The sequence below is a fragment of the Coregonus lavaretus genome (assembly GCF_964263955.1).
Source record: "Coregonus lavaretus genome assembly, contig: HAP1_SCAFFOLD_625, whole genome shotgun sequence".
Taxonomy (NCBI): Eukaryota; Metazoa; Chordata; class Actinopteri; order Salmoniformes; family Salmonidae; genus Coregonus; species Coregonus lavaretus.
Genome location: NW_028161873.1, coordinates 182592 through 203436, shown reverse-complemented (window position 1 = coordinate 203436; position 20845 = coordinate 182592). Strand labels below are relative to the sequence as shown.

At 42.2% G+C, this 20845-nt stretch overlaps 1 protein-coding gene across 1 annotated transcript in view; it reads left to right on the top strand.

Annotated features, from left to right (window-relative positions):
• LOC311119971 (NACHT, LRR and PYD domains-containing protein 3-like) overlaps positions 1-20195 on the top strand; it is a 33799-nt gene extending 13604 nt beyond the window's left edge. Inside the window, exons 5-15 of the mRNA XM_084194613.1 lie at positions 1606-1974; positions 2562-2678; positions 9680-9796; positions 10048-10132; positions 10254-10482; positions 10848-12598; positions 15404-15591; positions 16591-16764; positions 17763-17907; positions 18997-19036; positions 19635-20195. Coding sequence (XP_084050739.1) covers positions 1606-1974; positions 2562-2678; positions 9680-9796; positions 10048-10132; positions 10254-10482; positions 10848-12598; positions 15404-15591; positions 16591-16764; positions 17763-17907; positions 18997-19036; positions 19635-20161 — 3742 coding nt within the window. The 3' untranslated portion in view covers positions 20162-20195. The remainder of the gene's footprint in view (positions 1-1605; positions 1975-2561; positions 2679-9679; positions 9797-10047; positions 10133-10253; positions 10483-10847; positions 12599-15403; positions 15592-16590; positions 16765-17762; positions 17908-18996; positions 19037-19634) is intronic.
• The last annotated feature ends 650 nt before the right edge of the window (positions 20196-20845 follow it).

The following is a 20845-nucleotide window of genomic DNA, read 5'->3' as shown; positions in this document are numbered from 1 at the left end:
TGTGTGTGTGTGTGTGTGTGTGTGTGTCAGTGAGTGTGTGTGTGTGCACTCCCTGGATGAGGAGATATAATCTCTATCCTGATTGCCGAGTCACTTTTACACCTACCTACATGTGCATATTACCTCAACTACCTGGTACCCCTGCACATTGACTCAGAACTGGTACTCCTTGTATATAGTCTAGTTATTACCACAACTACCTGGTACCCCTGCACATTGACTCAGTACTGGTACTCCTTGTATATAGTCTAGTTATTACCTCAACTACCTGGTACCCCTGTACATTGACTCAGTACTGGTACTCCTTGTATATAGTCTAGTTATTACCTCAACTACCTGGTACCCCTGCACATTGACTCAGTACTGGTACTCCTTGTATATAGTCTAGTTATTACCTCAACTACCTGGTACCCCTGGACATTGACTCAGTACTGGTACTCCTTGTATATAGTCTAGTTATTACCTCAACTACCTCGTACCCCTGGACATTGACTCAGTAGTGGTACTCCTTATAGCCTCATTATTATTATTTCATTGTGTTACTATTTACTTTTTCTTTGTTTTTAACTGCATTGTTGGGAAAGGGCTCGTTAGTAAGCATTTCACGGTAAAGTGTACAGCTGTTGTATTCAGCGCATGTGAGAAATACAATTTGATTTGAAGGTCATTGGCTCTAACGGTCGTCTCGTGCCGAACAGCGCATGTTCGGATGTTGAAGCGCTGTGGCCAGGAAAACCTCACTAGAAAGGCAGGAACCTAGGAAGAAACCTAGAGAGGAACCAGGCTCTGAGGGGTGGCATGTCCTCTTCTGGCTGTGCTGGGGGGAGATTATAACAGTACATGGCCATTAAGGCCAGATCATTCTTCAAAATATTAAAATGTTCATAGACGACCAGCAGGGTCAAATAATAATCACAGTGGTTATAGTGGTTGCAACAGGTCAGCATCTCCGGAGTAAATGTCAGTTGCCTTTTCATAGTCGAGCATTCAGATGTCGAGACAGCAGGTGAGAGCGAGAGAGAGAGAGCGAGAGAGAGAGTGCGAGAGAGAGCGAGAGAAAGCGAGAGAGAGAGACGGAGAGGGAGAGAGAGCGAGGGTAACAGTCAGCCAGATTAGGCCACAGGTATAAAAATAACCTGTCTGTTGTTGACAAGCATAGGCCTATTCAGTTCATATCCATATTATTAATATTTGATTCATTGATTGAAATTACGACCCCATCCTCAGTAGCCTATTCCAGCAGGCTACTGGGCAACAGAAGCACTTCCTACCTCAACATCATCTTGCTATTCATGTTAAATAAATGAATCTGTCAATTTGAACTAAGCAAGCTGCTAAATCATTCAGCTTACATCTTGCCTACATCTTGCCCAGGCTACTGGAGGCTGTCTGAAATAACATGTAGGCCTATCAGGGGCACATTTTTTGGGATAGTTTTCAGGCCTTGTGGGTGGGTTTTGAGTAGTCATTGGGCTAGAAAAAGTAATTGCATTAAATAACCTGACTGTTTGGATGTGTCTGTTAGTTAATGTTTTATTGCTTAGAGATAATGAATAAAAGAGAACACTGTGTTAACCGCAACCAACATGCTGGATCTCTGTTTAGGGGTCAGTGCTCTAAAAGGAGTCTCTCTGGGGAGAGAGAGGAGGGGGGCCCTGCCTCTAAAAGGAGTCTCTCTGGGGAGAGAGAGGAGGGGGGCCCTGCCTCTAAAAGGAGTCTCTCTGGGGAGAGAGAGGAGGGGAGCCCTGCCTCTAAAATGAGTCTCTCTGGGGAGAGAGAGGAGGGGGTCCCTGCCTCTAAAAGGAGACTCTCTGGGGAGAGAGAGGAGGGGGTCCCTGCCTCTAAAATTAGTCTCTCTGGGGAGAGAGAGGAGGGGGGCCCTGCCTCTAAAATGAGTCTCTCTGGGGAGAGAGAGGAGGGGGTACCTGCCTCTAAAAGGAGACTCTCTGGGGGACATGACACCAAAGACAAGAGGTGAGCTGAAAATATTGTTTAAGAATTTATATTCCAAAGTGCTATATAGGAGAAAAGAAAATCACATTTGTGTTTTTTCATCAGAAATGATTACTAATATGTACCTTCAATATAACTATTGTAGATTTGAGATGTGATTTAAAACCATTGTTTAGCTGGAATGGAATGTTCGTATCCTGTATATTTGACTGTGATACGTGGTCGTCTCACCTAGCTACCTTAAGATGAATGCATTTACAGATGCCATATCTTCATTTGACCTAGTTTCTCACAGCAGGAAAATAATCCTGCAGCAATAGCAAATGTGCATTTTTATGTGGATTATAATTAAGGGATATTTTCTGTAGGGGTTCATACATTTCTCATCAGGGAAAATCAAGTCTGACATTTTAAAGTGGAAATTACACACTTTAGACACCTTTATAAAGCCTTGTAGTGGTTTAATAATTTATTTAAACAATAAAAGCTAATTGACCAACATTTCTGAAAATGGATATATAGCGTTTTGGAATGAAACTCTTCTTATGTTTCCCCATCTGAGCTCAGATTAGATGAGAGACGTAATGTTTGTCTCTGTTGTGTTGAAGTCCAATCAAGCAGGAGAGACCAGCCTCCCCTGTACCCAGCTGTGTGTCCATGAAGAGTGACCAGTCTATGGAACTTCCTATACGGTTTAGAGAGGGAGACTTTTCTACTGAACAAAGGTAAGAAGAACTCATGGGTCATGGTCAGTGAGTTAAACAACACTGTCTCTAGTAATTTCTCCTCTCCCATTTTCCCATTTGTTTTTGTTGTTTTCATAATCCATAGGCTAATACTTTTCAATTTTCATAGTCCTGAAACATTATCAAACAAACACAACATTCCGTGTGTGTGTGTGTGTGTGTGTGTGTGTGTGTGTGTGTGTGTGTGTGTGTGTGTCAGTGAGTGTGTGTGTGTGCACTCCCTGGATGAGGAGATGTAATCTCTATCCTGATTGCCTAGTCACTTTTACCCCTACCTACATGTACATATTACCTCAACTACCTGGTACCCCTGCACATTGACTCAGTACTGGTACTCCTTGTATATAGTCTAGTTATTACCTCAACTACCTGGTACCCTGCACATTGACTCAGTACTGGTACTCCTTATATATAGTCTAGTTATTACCTCAACTACCTGGTACCCTGGACATTGACTCAGTACTGGTACTCCTTGTATATAGTCTAGTTATTACCTCAACTTCCTGGTACCCCTGCACATTGACTCAGTACTGGTACTCCTTATAGCCTGTTACAAACCCCGTGGCTCTAAACATCTAGGGTGGATGGACATGAGACCCGTAACATAAATTCATGTAAATTATAAGTGTGGCATGGAACAGTGAGAACAAAAATGACACAACAACCATGAACTACCGTCAAACATAAAGTGTTTATTTCTGAACACACGGTAAGGGTTTGGGAAAAAGGGCTGAGCAGGACCCAATAAATGAAACAATAGTGTAAAACCCCCTAAACTGATCTTGCCTGCCTCAAGAACCGCTAGGCTACTGCTACCATACAAAAATACAGTGGGTGGTCCGCTCAGGTCTAACTAGTGTTTATAGACAGATTTCTTCCTACGGGTAATGTACGCCCAAGGGCAACTAGCTTAAACTCCCCTTTTCCCAAAAACACACAAAGCTACTAAACAGGGTAATCAGCAATTAAATAAGTACACAGGATACAACAGTATCCACACTCAGGTAAAGAAATATATTCTAATAAAGTTACCAATAGGGTAACCAACAACTTAGTGCGTACACAACACACAGGACACCACCGTGTCCACACTCACATATGGCAAAAATCTCTCTCTTCCAACAAACACAAGTCTGGTGTTTATAAAATGGAATGTGTGATTGAACAAAACGAGTAACAGGTGGTGCTATTCACAGGAATGTTCACTGATTGGTCCAATCAGCAGACACCTCAACGACCACCAATCAGGAACATACAGGACACCTGTAATTAGGGCAGAAAGAGTAGAAACACACAAAAACACAGGATACCTGTATCCGTAACACTCCCACCCTTAAAAGAGCAAACCACAATGGTTTGCGACACGTACCATCACAACACCCAAATTCACAAATCATCCTATCGGGATAACAAAAAAAACCTAGATCATCAAACACGAGACAAAGCATCTGCCAACACATTATCCAACCCCTCTTCGCAGAGGAATGGCCTCTGGGTACCTGGCGGCCACACACATAATTGTCAACATAAACTGGTTACCAGATTTTGTTTTTGGTAATGGTCCAACACAATCAACCATCACATGTTCGAATGGTTCACCTATGGCCGGTATGGGACAAAGAGGCGCGGGGGAAATAACCTGGTTCGGTTTCCCAACTACTTGACAGGTGTGGCAAGTCCGACAGAACTGAGCCACATCTTGTTTTAAGCCAGGCCAAAAGAAATTTCGCAAAACACGATCATAAGTCTTGGTGACTCCCAGATGTCCGGACCACTGGTGATCATGAGCGAGGGATAAAACATTTGGTCGAAAGGCTGTAGGAATCACTATTTGGTAAACAGCATTCCAATCTCCGCCAGCGTCAACATGGGATGTCCATTTACGCATGAGGAGATTACCATCAATGAAATATGCCATGTTTTTCTTCTTTAGCTCGTCCTCTGAGACAACACTAGAAAAACATTTAGCCAGGCTAATATCAACCTGTTGGTTAGCGATCAGCTGCTCACGAGTAACTGGTAACTGTATTGCCTCAGCAACAAGTTCCACATCCTTCTTCCTTTCTCTGGGCTGTTGGTCAGACTGCACCAGCTTACCAGAGGTAGCGCCCGAGCTATCCTCTGGGTCACACTCTCTGAATAGAATCGTGTTCGACAAATCTATCAAGTCACCCACTTGTCGTGCTTGAGCACGTGTGACAGCACAAGCGGGGAACACATCTGGATAACCCTGTGCCAGCTCCTCGGAGAGAGACTGGTCACTTTTATCCAATACCTCCAATATGGGTATTACCTTTCCTCCGGCAATATCGTTGCCCATTATAAATGTCACACCTTTTACTGGCAACATAGGACGTACGCCAACTCTGAACAATCCACTGACTAACTCAGAGTGTACGTTCACAAAGTGTACGTTTACAAAAAAAACAGGTAGTTACAGCTGCCAAGCTCAACACTGAACCAGCCACTAACTAATTTACATGAGTAGCATGGGATATATCCCGGACGAGCCCCCACTTTATGTTACGAACCCCGTGGCTCTAAACATCTAGGGTGGATGGACATGAGAAACCGTAACATAAATTCATGTAAATTATAAGTGTGGCATGGAACAGTGAGAACAAAAATGACACAACAACCATGAACTACCGTCAAACATAAAGTGTTTATTTCTGAACACACGGTAAGGGTTTGGGAAAAAGGGCTGAGCAGGACCCAAGAAATGAAACAATAGTGTAAAACCCCCTAAACTGATCTTGCCTGCCTCAAGAACCGCTAGGCTACTGCTACCATACAAAAATACAGTGGGTGGTCCGCTCAGGTCTAACTAGTGTTTATAGACAGATTTCTTCCTACGGGTAATGTACGCCCAAGGGCAACTAGCTTAAACTCCCCTTTTCCCAAAAACACACAAAGCTACTAAACAGGATAATCAGCAATTAAATAAGTACACAGGATACAACAGTATCCACACTCAGGTAAAGAAATATATTCTAATAAAGTTACCAATAGGGTAACCAACAACTTAGTGCGTACACAACACACAGGACACCACCGTGTCCACACTCACATAAAGAAATAGATTCTAACAAAGTTACCAATAGGGTAACCAACAACTTAGTGCGTACACAACACACAGGACACCACCGTGTCCACACTCACATATGGCAAAAATCTCTCTCTTCCAACAAACACAAGTCTGGTGTTTATAAAATGGAATGTGTGATTGAACAAAACGAGTAACAGGTGGTGCTATTCACAGGAATGTTCACTGATTGGTCCAATCAGCAGACACCTCAACGACCACCAATCAGGAACATACAGGACACCTGTAATTAGGGCAGAAAGAGTAGAAACACACAAAAACACAGGATACCTGTATCCGTAACATAGCCTCATTATTGTTATTTCATTGTGTTACTATTTCCTTTTTTTATTTAGCAAATTTTTCTTACTTTTTAACTGCATTGTTGGGAAAGGGCTTGTTAGTAAGCATTTCACGGTAAAGTGTACACCTGTTGTATTCAGCGCATGTGAGAAATATAATTTGATTTGAAGGTCATTGGCAGAAACACGCCATTGGCTCTAACGGTCGTCTCGTGCCGAACAGCGCATGCTCGGATGTTGAAGCACTGTGGCTAGGAAAAACACCCTAGAAAGGCAGGAACCTAGGTAGAAACCTAGAGAGGAACCAGGCTCTGAGGGGTTGCCAGTCCTCTTCTGGCTGTGCCGGGTGGAGGTTATAAGAGTACATGCCCATTAAGGCCAGATCGTTCTTCAAGATGTTCAAATGTTCATAGATTACCAGCAGGGTCAAATAATAATCACAGTGGTTATAGTGGTTGCAACAGGTCAGCATCTCAGGAGTAAATGTCAGTTGCCTTTTCATAGTCGAGCATTCATATGTCGAGACAGCAGGTGTGGCGGAGAGAGAGAGAGAGAGAGAGAGAGAGAGAGAGAGAGAGAGAGAGAGAGAGAGAGAGAGAGAGAGAGAGAGAGAGAGAGAGAGAGAGAGAGAGAGAGAGAGAGAGAGAGAGAGAGGGAGATTAAGAGAGAGAGAGAAAGAGAGGGAGATTAAGAGAGAGAGAGAGAGAGAGAGAGAGAGAGAGAGAGAGAGAGAGAGAGGGAGAGAGCTACAGGTAAAAAAAATAACCTGGCTGATGTTGACAAGCATATGCCTATTTAGTTTATATCCATATTATTAATATTTGATTCATTGATTGAAATTACGACCCCATCCTCAGTAGCCTATTCCAGCAGGCTACTGGGCAACAGAAGCACTTCCTACCTCAACATCATCTTGCTATTCATGTTAAATAAATGAATCTGTCAATTTGAACTAAGCAAGCTGCTAAATCATTCAGCTTACATCTTGCCTACATCTTGCCCAGGCTACTGGAGGCTGTCTGAAATAACATGTAGGCCTATCAGGGGCTATGTTTTGGCCTAGTTTTCAGGCCTTGTTGGTGGGTTTTGAGTAGTCATTGGGCTAGAAAAGTAATTGCATTAAATCACCTGACTGTTTGGATGTGTCTGTTAGTAAATGTTTTATTTCTAAGAGATCATGAGTAAAAGAGAATAATGTACGTTCAATAATTAGTTGTCACTGTGTTCACCATAACCAACATGCTGCATCTCTGTTTAGGGGTCAGTGGTCTAAAATGAGTCTCTCTGGGGAGAGAGAGGAGGGGGGCCCTGCCTCTAAAATGAGTCTCTCTGGGGAGAGAGAGGAGGGGGGCCCTGCCTCTAAAATGAGTCTCTCTGAGGAACATGACACCAAAGACAAGAGCTGAGCTGACAATATTGTTTAATAATTTATATTCCAAAACGCTATATAGGAGAAAAGAAAATCACATTTGTGTTTTTTCATCAGAAATGATTACTAATACAGTGGGGAGAACAAGTATTTGATACACTGCCGATTTTGCAGGTTTTCCTACTTACAAAGCATGTAGAGGTCTGTAATTTTTATCATAGGTACACTTCAACTGTGAGAGACGGAATCTAAAACAAAAATCCAGAAAATCACATTGTATGATTTTTAAGTAATTAATTTGCATTTTATTGCATGACATAAGTATTTGATACATCAGAAAAGCAGAACTTAATATTTGGTACAGAAACCTTTGTTTGCAATTACAGAGATCATACGTTTCCTGTAGGTCTTGACCAGGTTTGCACACACTGCAGCAGGGATTTTGGCCCACTCCTCCATACAGACCTTCTCCAGATCCTTCAGGTTTCGGGGCTGTCGCTGGGCAATACGGACTTTCAGCTCCCTCCAAAGATTTTCTATTGGGTTCAGGTCTGGAGACTGGCTAGGCCACTCCAGGACCTTGAGATGCTTCTTACGGAGCCACTCCTTAGTTGCCCTGGCTGTGTGTTTCGGGTCGTTGTCATGCTGGAAGACCCAGCCACGACCCATCTTCAATGCTCTTACTGAGGGAAGGAGGTTGTTGGCCAAGATCTCGCGATACATGGCCCCATCCTTCCTCCCCTCAATACGGTGCAGTCGTCCTGTCCCCTTTGCAGAAAAGCATCCCCAAAGAATGATGTTTCCACCTCCATGCTTCACGGTTGGGATGGTGTTCTTGGGGTTGTACTCATCCTTCCTCTTCCTCCAAACACGGCGAGTGGAGTTTAGACCAAAAAGCTATATTTTTGTCTCATCAGACCACATGACCTTCTCCCATTCCTCCTGTGGATCATCCAGATGGTCATTGGCAAACATCAGACGGGCCTGGACATGCGCTGGCTTGAGCAGGGGGACCTTGCGTGCGCTGCAGGAATTTAATCCATGACGGCGTAGTGTGTTACTAATGGTTTTCTTTGAGACTGTGGTCCCAGCTCTCTTCAGGTCATTGACCAGGTCCTGCCGTGTAGTTCTTGGCTGATCCCTCACCTTCCTCATGATCATTGATGCCCCACGAGGTGAGATCTTGCATGGAGCCCCAGACCGAGGGTGATTGACCGTCATCTTGAACTTCTTCCATTTTCTAATAATTGCGCCAACAGGTGTTGCCTTCTCACCAAACTGCTTGCCTATTGTCCTGTAGCCCATCCCAGCCTTGTGTAGGTCTACAATTTTATCCATGATGTCCTTACACAGCTCTCTGGTCTTGGCCATTGTGGAGAGGTTGGAGTCTGTTTGATTGAGTGTGTGGACAGGTGTCTTTTATACAGGTAACAAGTTCAAACAGGTGCAGTTAATACAGGTAATGAGTGGAGAACAGGAGGGCTTCTTAAAGAAAAACTAACAGGTCTGTGAGAGCCGGAATTCTTACTGGTTGGTAGGTGATCAAATACTTATGTCATGCAATAAAATGCAAATTAATTACTTTAAAATCATACAATGTGATTTTCTGGATTTTTGTTTTAGATTCCGTCTCTCACAGTTGAAGTGTACCTATGATAAAAATTACAGACCTCTACATGCTTTGTAAGTAGGAAAACCTGCAAAATCGGCAGTGTATCAAATACTTGTTCTCCCCACTGTATGTACCTTCAATATAACTATTGTAGATTTGAGATGTGATTTAAAACCATTGTTTAGCTGGAATGTAATGTTCGTATCCTGTATATTTGACTGTGATACGTAGTTGTCTCACCTAGCTACCTTAAGATGAATGCATTTACAGATGCCATATCTTAATTTGACCCTGTTTCTCACAGCAGGAACATAATCCTGCAGCAATAGCAAATGTGTATTTTTAGGTGGATTATAATTAAGGGATATTTTCTGTAGGGGTTCATAAATTTTTCCTCAGGGAAAATCAAGTCTGACATTTGAAAGTGGAAATTGCCCACTTTAGACGCCTTTATAAAGCCTTGTAGTGGTTTAATCATTTCTTTAAACAATAAAAGCTAATTTACCAACATTTCTGAAAATGGATATATAGCGTTTTGGAATGAAACTCTTGTTTCCCCATCTGAGCTCAGAGTAGATGAGAGATGTAATGTTTGTCTCTGTTGTGTTGAAGTCCAATCAAGCAGGAGAGACCAGCCTCCCCTGTACCCAGCTGTGTCTCCATGAAGAGTGACTGGTCTATGGAACGTCCTATATCCTTTAGAGAGGGAGACTCTTCTACTGAACAAAGGTAAGAAGAACTCATGGGTCATGGTCAGTGAGTTAAACAACACTGTCTCCAGTCATTTCTCCTCTCCCATTTTACCATTTATTTTTGTTGTTTTCATAATCCATAGGCTAATCCTTTTTTCAATTTCCATAGTCCTGAAACAATATTAAACTAACACAACATTCCCTCCCTGTGTGTGTGTGTGTGTGTGAGTGTGTGAGTGTGTGTGCACTCCCTGGATGAGGAAATGTAATCTCATGTTTTGTCCACAGAAACCAACAGGAGAGATCAGAGTCAGAGATTCTCAGTGGTCAGTCTTCCCAGAGTCATCAAACAGACCTGGCCTCCATATTCAGTGTATGTGGTCCTGTTATGTACATTTGTTTTTGTTTACCTCAAGTAAAGTTGTTCTGTCAATCATTCATTAATGTGTTAATTCGTTAATGTGTGCATAACTTATTTACTTGAATTATTTCAGTTGCTTGAAGAGAATATTATAACATTTGTGAAGAATGAGCTAAAGATGTTCAAGAGGATTCTTAGTCCAGAACTCCCAGAAGGCTTTGAGAGTCAGAAGCAGGATAAGGAAGTGGTGGACGCTGAAGATGAGAAGCAGGAGAGCAGTGCCAGAGAGGGGGCTCTGAAGATCACACTGCACGTCCTGAGGAAAATGAACCAGAAGGAGCTTGCTGACACATTGGAGAAAAGTAAGAGCTGTCTGCCTCATGTTGAATGCTGTTTTAGAACATTTAAAAGCTGTAGCTAAAGAACAGCTAAAGTAGCTGTGTAACTCAATGATATTGTAGCAGCCTTAACACAACACCTAGTGACCTCATCAAGTGATTAATTTAGACAGAGAGAAGAGGAGCGAGGAAGAGAGAGATAGACAACATTAAAGATACCATCAGTAACACCGAATAATAATAATATAATCAGACATTATGAAAACATGTACACATTTATACAGTCAGTTAAGAGAATAGATTACTTTTATTTAAAAATTTATAACAGTCCTACAATAGTGTAGGCATTAAAACAGACGTAATATTAATATCCTCTGTGTTGTTTCTAGATTCAGATGAGCGTGCTGTGATTCTTCAACGTGAACTCAAATCTAATCTAAAGAAGAAGTTTCAATGTGTATTTGAGGGGATCGCTAAACAAGGAAACCCAACACTTCTCAATAAGATCTACACAGAGCTCTACATCACAGAGGGTGGAACAGGAGAGGTCAATAATGAACATGAGCTGAGACAGATTGAGACAACAACCAGGAAACAAGCAAGACCAGAGACGGCAATCAAATGTAACGACATCTTCAAACCCTTAACTGGACAAAACAAACCTATCAGAACTGTGCTGACAAAGGGAGTCGCTGGCATTGGAAAAACAGTCTCTGTGCAGAAGTTCATTCTGGACTGGGCTGAAGGAAAAGCAAATCAGGATGTCCAATTGGTATTTTCATTCCCTTTTCGGGAGCTGAATTTGATGAAAGGGAAAAAACACACTTTGATTGAACTTCTCAATCACTTCTCAATGGAAACCAAAAAATCAAGAATCTCCAACTACGACAAGTACAAAGTTCTGTTCATCTTTGATGGTCTGGATGAGTGCCGACTGCCCTTAGACTTCCAGAAGAACAAGATCTGTTGTGACGTCACAAAGTCAACCTCAGTGGATGTTCTGTTGACAAATCTCATCAATGGAAATCTGCTTCCCTCTGCTCTCCTCTGGATAACTACCCGACCTGCAGCAGCCAATCAGATCCCTTCAGGGTGTGTTGACCAGGTGGCAGAGGTACGAGGGTTCAATGACCCACAGAAGGAGGAGTACTTCAGGAAGAGATTCAGTGATGAGGACCTGGCCAGCAGAATCATCTCACACATAAAGACATCAAGGAGCCTCCACATCATGTGCCACATTCCAGTCTTCTGTTGGATTTCTGCAATGGTCCTTGAACACATGCTGAAACATAAGAGAGAAGAGATGCCCAAGACTCTGACTGAGATGTTCATACACCTTGTGGTGTTTCATACCAAACAGAAGAATGAAAAGTATCTTGGGAAAGAAGAGACAGGTCCACACTGGAATAAAGAGAGCATTCTGTCACTGGGAAAACTGGCTTTTCAACAGCTTATGAAGGGCAATCTGATTTTCTATGAAGAAGACCTGAAAGAGGCTGGCATTGATGTCAATGAAGCCTCAGTGTACTCAGGATTGTGCACACAGATCTTTAAAGAGGAATGTGTGCTGTACCAGGACAAGGTGTACTGCTTCGTGCATCTGAGCATTCAGGAGTTTCTGGCTGCTGTATATGTGTTCCTCTCATTCATCAACAACAATGAGAATCTAATGGCCGAACCGCAAGTTACTGAAGTTACTGTCTACAAGAGTGCTGTGTATAAAGCCTTACAAAGTGAGACAGGAAACCTGGACCTTTTCCTCCGCTTCCTTCTGGGCCTCTCACTGGAGTCCAATCAGAAGTACTTACGAGGTCTACTGACAAAGACAAGAAGCAGCTCACAGAGCCATGAAGAAACACTCAAGTACATCAAGGAGAAGATCAGGAAGAATCCCTCTCCAGAGAGGTGCATCAATCTGTTCCACTGTCTGAATGAACTGAATGACCATTCTCTAGTGGAGGAGATCCAAAGCTACCTGAGCTCAGGAAGTCTCTCAGAAGCCAAACTGTCACCTGCACAGTGGTCAGCTCTGGTCTTTGTGTTGCTGACTTCAGAAAAGGAGCTGGATGTGTTTGACCTGAAGAAATACTCCAGATCAGAGGAAGGTCTTCTGAGGCTGCTGCCAGTGGTCAAAGCCTCCAGAGCTGCTCTGTGAGTACATAAAATGACATTTAAGTACTAATCATCAGGAAGAAATATTCAGTTTAGAGAAATATATGTATTATAATATGTATATAATATATATTGAGAAACATATTGAATCAATGCATTGATGTTCATATTAGTATAACAATATGACCATACAATTCTAGGAGACAGAAGATTAATATATATGTTGTTTAAGAGAATAAACCAAATGCATCTGCCATTGTCCTTCTACACTACTGGTGTTAAATTAAGAGTGTTTGTGAAATCATGATGATCTCTCTGTCAGGTTGTCAAGCTGTGGAGTCACAGAGGAAGGCTGTGCTTCTCTGGTCTCAGCTCTGAAGTCAAACCCCTCACACCTGAGAGAGCTGGACCTGAGCTACAATCACCCAGGAGACTCAGGAGTCAGACTGCTCTCTGCTGTACTGGAGGATCCACACTGCAGACTGGAGACTCTGAGGTCAGTATTCCTGTATCACTCAATGACCACACACACACTGGACACACACACACACACACACACACACACTGGACACACACACACAAACACACTGGACACACATACACACACACACACACACACACACACTGGACACACCCCACTGGACACACACATACTGGGCACACACACACAAAAACACAATGGACACACACACACTGGACACACACACACACACACACACACACACACACACACACACACACACACACACACACACACACACACACACATACTGGACACACACACACACACACACACTGGACACCCCCCCACTGGACACACACACTGGACACACACACACGCACACACAATGATTAATTTAGAAACATGTTATCTATTGTTAATAATGATACATTCATTCATTTATGTACAGTACCAGTCAAAAGTTTGGACACACCTACTCATTCAATGGCTTTTCTTAATTTTTACTATTTTCTACATTGTAAAATAATAGTGAAGGCATTAAAACTATGAAATAACACTTATGGAATCATGTAGTAACCAAAAAAGTGTTAAACAAATAAAATACATTTGTCATTTGAAATTCTTCAAATAGCCACCCTGTGCCTTGATGACAGCTTTGCACACTCTCGGCATTCTCTCAACCAGCTTCACCTGGAATGCTTTTCCAACAGTCTTGAAGGAGTTCCCACAAATGCTGAGCACTTGTTGGCTGCTTTTCCTTCACTCTGCGGTCCGACTCATCCCAAACCATCTCAATTGGGTTGAGGTCGGGTGATTGTGGAGGCCAGGTCATCTGATGCAGCACTCCATCACTCTCCTTCTTGGTCAAATAGCCCTTACACAGCCTGGAGGTGTGTTGGGTCATTGTCCTGTTGAAAAACAAATGATAGTCCCACTAAGCGCAAACCAGATGGGATGGCGTGACGCTGCAGAATGCTGTGGTAGCCATGCTGGTTAAGTGTGGTTAAATTCTAAATAAATCACAGACAGTGTCACCAGCAAAGCACCCCCACACCATAACACCTCCTCCTCCATGCTTTACGGTGGGAACTACACATGCCGAGATCATCCGTTCACCCACACCGCTTCTCACAAAGACACGGCGGTTGGAACCAAAAATCTCCAATTTTGACTCCAGACCAAAGGACAAATGTCCACCGGTGTATTGTCCATTGCTCGTGTTTCTTGGCTCAAGCAGGTCTCTTCTTCTTATTGGTGTCCTTTAGTAGTGGTTTATTTGCAGCAATTCGACCATGAAGGCCTGATTCACACAGTCCCCTCTGAACAGTTGATGTTGAGATGTGTATGTTACTTGAACTCTGTGAAGCATTTATTTGGGCTGCAATTTCTGAGGCTGGTAACTCTAATGAACTTATCCTCTGCAGCAGAATAAACTTTCAAAGTTCTTGAAATGTTCCGTATTGACTGACCTTCATGTCTTAAAGTAATGATGGACTGTCGTTTGTCTTTGCTTATTTGATGTCAGGTGTCAGTGTGCAGCGGTAGGACGGAGTCAGGCGCAGGACACAGAACTGAGTAAATAACGAACTTTACTCTGAAAAACAATAAATCTAATTTCCACGCAGGGAAACATAACAGCTCACAGCAGTATACAACACCAAACAAAGAACAATCACGCACAAAACCATGAGGGAAGCAGAGGGTTAAATAGGGAAATAATCATAACGTGATGGTGTGTACAATCAAGACAAAACCAATAGAAAAAGAAACGTAGTTCGAAAAGCCGCCGAAGAGAGGCACCAACTTCGGTGGAAATCGTGACATTTGAGTTGTTCTTGCTATAATATGGACTTGGTCTTTTACCAAATAGGGCTATCTTCTGTATACCCCCCTACCTTGTCACAACACAACTGATTGGCTCAAACGCATTAAGAAGGAAAGAAATTCCACAAATTAACTTTTAAGAAGGCACACCTGTTAATTGAAATGCATTCCAGGTGACTACCTCATGAAGCTGGTTTGGAGAATGCCAAGAGTGTGCAAAGCTGTCATCAAGGCAAAGGGTGGCTATTTGAAGAATCTCAAATATAAAATATATTTGGATTAATTTAACACCTTTTTGATTACTACATGATTCCATATGTGTTATTTCATAGTTTTGATGTCTTCACTATTATTCTACAATGTAAAAAATAGTTTTAAAAAAACTAAACAAAAACTTGAATGAGTAGGTGTGTTCAAACTTTTGACTGGTACTGTATATATACATATATGAATAGATATGGCAGGTTTCAGGACTCTGATGTATCTGAAAATGTTTTTAAAATATATTTTCACCACCAAAGAATATCAGTGTGGTTTTAATATGATTTGACTCTTTGCAGGCTGTCAGGCTGTCTAGTCACAGAGGAAGGCTGTGCTTCTCTGGTCTCAGCTCTGAAGTCAAACACCTCACACCTGAGAGAGCTGGATCTGAATAACAATGACCTGAAGGATTCAGGAGTGAAGCTGCTCTCTGCTGGACTGGGGAATCCCCACTGTAAACTGGAGACTCTGAGGTCAGTATTCCTGTAGTTGGTCAACAAGTGATAACTGTTCACCAGATCCACATGTGTTTACCAGGCACACATAGTCCACACCATATGTGTTTGGACAGTGAAGCTTACAGTTTTACATTTGGTGCTATGCTCCAGCAATTTGGATTTGAGATAAAATGTTTCATATTAGGTGACAGTACGGAATGTCACCTTTTATGTGATGTTAATGGTGAGAGGTTAGCATATTTTGTTGTAGCCTCTGTAACTCTCTCACTAATTATTATTAATAATTAATTCATGATTTTTCTTAATCATGTCATCATCAGGATTAATTTAGTAGTGTTTAGAAACATGTTATCTACTCACTTAGACAGAAGATTACTCCAGTCATCATCCACCATTCAGTTACTGTTGGGCAAAACATAACCCAAAACACAACCAAAACAAACTGCAAATGCAACCAACGAGTTTGAGACCAAATACTCAACTTTTGACTACTTTAATACACTATAAGTGAAATGGTCAGAATACTTATGACTTCTTCAAATGGGGGGACTAGATACATAAAGTGCTTTCATTTCTAAACGGTGAAACAGATATGCATGAAAATACCCTCAAATAAAAGGTGACATTATATACTGTCACATCATATGAAACATTTCATCTCAAATCCAAAATGCTGGAGTATAGAGCCACATTTAAAATGTTAGCTTCACTGTCAAAATAGATATGGTGTGGACTGTATACTCAATACAATCTAAATCTGATACCTCACTGTCTGTCTTTTGACTGATACTGCTTTTTAAACTGCTCTGGTCAGTACTCAAATATTTGTACTATACATGTTTCTCTCTACAAGCAATATTATGGTAATTTCTAATAATGATACATTAATTTATGAATAGATATGTCAGGTTTCAGGATGCTGATATATCTGAATATGTTGAAAAAAATATACTGCCACTATTTTCACCACCAAAGAATAGCAGTGTGTTTTTAATATGATTTGACTCTTTGCAGGCTGTCAGGCTGTCTAGTCACAGAGGAAGGCTGTGCTTCTCTGGTCTCAGCTCTGAAGTCAAACCCCTCACACCTGAGAGAGCTGGATCTGAGTAACAATGACCTGAAGGATTCAGGAGTGAAGCTGCTCTCTGCTGGACTGGGGAATCCCCACTGTAAACTGGAGACTCTGAGGTCAGTATTCCTGTAGTTGGTCAACAAGTGATAACTGTTCACCAGATCCACATGTGTTTACCAGGCACACATAGTCCACACCATATGTGTTTGGACAGTGAAGCTTACATTTTTACATTTGGTGCTATGCTCCAGCAATTTGGATTTGAGATAAAATGTTTCATATTAGGTGACAGTACAGAATGTCACCTTTTATGTGATGTTAATGGTGAGAGGTTAGCATATTTTGTTGTAGCCTCTGTAACTCTCTCACTAATTATTATTAATAATTAATTCATGATTTTTCTAAATCATGTCATCATCAGGATTAATTTAGTAGTGTTTAGAAACATGTTATCTACTCACTTAGACAGAAAATTACTCCAGTCATCATCCTCCATTCAGTTACTATTGGACAAAACATAACCCAAAACACAACCAAAACAAACTGCAAATGCAACCAACGAGTTTGAGACCAAATACTCAACTTTTGACTACTTTAATACACTATAAGTGAAATGGTCAGAATACTTATGACTTCAAATGGGGGGACTAGATACATAAAGTGCTTTCATTTCTAAACGGTGAAACAGATATGTATGAAAATACCCTCAAATAAAAGGTGACATTATATACTGTCACATCATATGAAACATTTAATCTCAAATCCAAAATGCTGGAGTATAGAGCCACATTTAAAATGTTAGCTTCACTGTCAAAATAGATATGGTGTGGACTGTATAGTCAATACAATCTAAATATGATACCTCACTGTCTGTCTTTTGACTGATACTGCTTTTTAAACTGCTCTGGTCAGTCTACTCAAATATTTGTACTATACATGTTTCTCTCTACAAGCAATATTATGGTAATTTCTAATAATGATACATTAATTTATGAATAGATATGTCAGGTTTCAGGATGCTGATATATCTGAATATGTTGAAAAAAATATACTGCCACTATTTTCACCACCAAAGAATAGCAGTGTGTTTTTAATATGATTTGACTCTTTGCAGGCTGTCAGGCTGTCTAGTCACAGAGGAAGGCTGTGCTTCTCTGGTCTCAGCTCTAAAGTCAAACCCCTCACACCTGAGAGAGCTGGACCTGAGCTACAATCACCCAGGAGACTCAGGAGTCAGACTGCTCTCTGCTGGACTGGAGGATCCACACTGCAGACTGCAGAAACTCAAGTATGTAGAGGGTTTATGTCAATGTTCATATCAGACATGTTGGAGTTATCAGGCTAGTTAAGACAAACATTCTGACCACCACTTGGACTAAGTTATATAAAGACTGTGTGTGTGTGTGTGTGTGTGTGTGTGTGTGGGGGGGGGGGTCCAGTGTGTGTGTGTGTGAGTGTGTGTGTGTGTCCCCAGTGTGTGTGTGTGGGTCCAGTGTGCGTGTGTGTGTGTGTGTGTGTCTGTGTGTGTGTGTGTGTGTGTGTGTCCATTGTGTGTGTGTGACCAGTGTGTGTGTGTGTTTGTGTGTGTGGGTGTGTCTGTGTGTGTGTGTGTGTGTGTGTGTGTGTGTATGTGTGTGTGTCCTGTGTGTGGGTCCAGTGTGTGTGTGTGTGAGTGTGTGTGTGTGTCACAGACAGTGGACACACACACACTGGACACAAACACACACACACACACACACACACACACACTGGACACACACACACACACACTGGACACACACACATACACACTGGACACACACATACACACACACACACACACACAAACACACTGGACACACACACAAACACACTGGACACACACTGGACACACACACACACACTCACGCACTGGATACACACACACTGGACACACACACAAACACACACACACACAGACAGTGGACACACACACACACACACTGGACACACACACACACTCACACACTGGACCCACACACACACACAGACACACACACACACACACTGGACCCACACACACACACTGGACACACACACACACTCACACACAATGGACACTAAGACACAACCACTGGACACACACACACTGGACACACAAACAAACACATACACACACTAGACACACACAAAGTTATATGCTGACTGTGTGTGTGTGTGTGTGTGTGTGTGTGTGTGTGTGTGTGTGTGTGTGTGTGTGTGTGTGTGTGTGTGTGTGTGTGTGTGTGTGTGTGTGTGTGTGTGTGTGTGTGTGTGTGTGTGTGTGTGTGTGAGTTCATTTGTATCCCTCAATGACTGTCTGTTCTTCTGCTTACCGCTACAGTGTGGAACATGGTGGAGAGAACACAATGAAACCTGGACTTAGAAAATGTGAGTGTTGACTGCTGTGAAGAATATGACTAAGAATAAGTCTTAATTCAAGTGAAGTCAAAGTCAAAGACCACCATCATTACTTACTTGGTCATATTAAATATCAGCTGTAGTTCTACAGAAGCACAAATCAGGGACACCAAAGTTTACTAAGAGTTGCTTTGACAATGTGTGTGTCTGTGTGTGTGTGGCATGTTCCTGTTACATTAGAAAATGTGTGTGTGTGTTCATGCATGAAGATGTGTGTGTGTTCAGGATGTGTTTCCAGTGTGTGTGTGTGTGTGTGTTCAGGATGTGTGTGTTCATGCATGCATACAGGATGTGTGTGTGTGTTCAGTTTGTCTGTGTGTGTGTGTGTGTGTGTGTGTGTGTGTGTGTGTGTGTGTGTGTGTGTGTGTGTGTGAGTAATTAATGGGAATAAGTGTGTTTTATATTACCATACAGTATAACATATGATCATTCAACAAGTCTCAAGTTACCTTAACTTCTCCTTTTGATACCTAGAAACATCTACATTAAATGAATTAGTGAAAAGTGACTTAACATTCTAATGTGAATGATGATGATTTCTAATATTGTGTCTGGTTTCATCCATCAGATGTCTGTGATCTCACACTGGACCCAAACACAGTATACAGATTCCTCTCTCTGTCTGAGGAGAACAGAAAGGTGACACATAGGAGAGAGGAGCAGCCGTATCCTGATCACCCAGAGAGATTTGAGGACTGTAGACAGGTGCTGTGTAGAGAGGGTCTGACTGGGCGCTGTTTCTGGGAGGTAGAGTGGAGTGGGATCAGGGTTGATATAGGAGTGGCATATAAAGGAATCAACAGGAGAGGAAGGGGTGATGACTGTCTGATTGGATGTAATGACAAGTCCTGGAGTCTGTTCTGCTCTGACAACCGTTACTCTGCCTGTCACAATAGTAAGTCCACTATCATAGACGTCCCCTCCTCCGGCTCCCACAGAGTAGGAGTGTATCTGGACTGGCCAGCCGGCACTCTGTCCTTCTACAGAGTCTCCTCTGACACACTGACCCACCTGTACACATTCCACTCCACATTCACTGAGCCCCTCTATCCAGGGTTTTGGGTTCTTCATGTTGACTCCTCAGTGTCCCTGTAAATAATAACCATGGTAACACTGACACACACACACACTGGACACACACACGCTGGACACACACACACACTGGACACACAAACACAAACACACACACACACTGGACAAACACACACACACACTGGACACACACACACACACACACACACCAGACACACACACACACATACACTGGACACACACACACACATACACTGGACACACACACACTGGACACACACACACACACTGGACACACAAATACACACACACTGGACACACACACACACACAATGGACACACACAAACACACACACTGGACAAACACACACACTAAACACACACACTGGACACACACACACACTGTACAAATACACACACACAAACACTGGACACACACACACTGTACACACACACACACACACACACACACATTGAACACAAACACTGGACACACACACACACTGGACACACACACACACACACTGGACACACACACACACACACACACACACACACCAGACACACACACACACATTCACACTGGACAAATCAAATCAAATCAAATTTTATTGGTCACATGCGCCGAATACAACAGGTGCAGACATTACAGTGAAATGCTTACTTACAGCCCTTAACCAACAGTGCATTTATTTTAAACAAACAAGTAAGAATAAAACACACACACTGGACACACTCACACTGCAC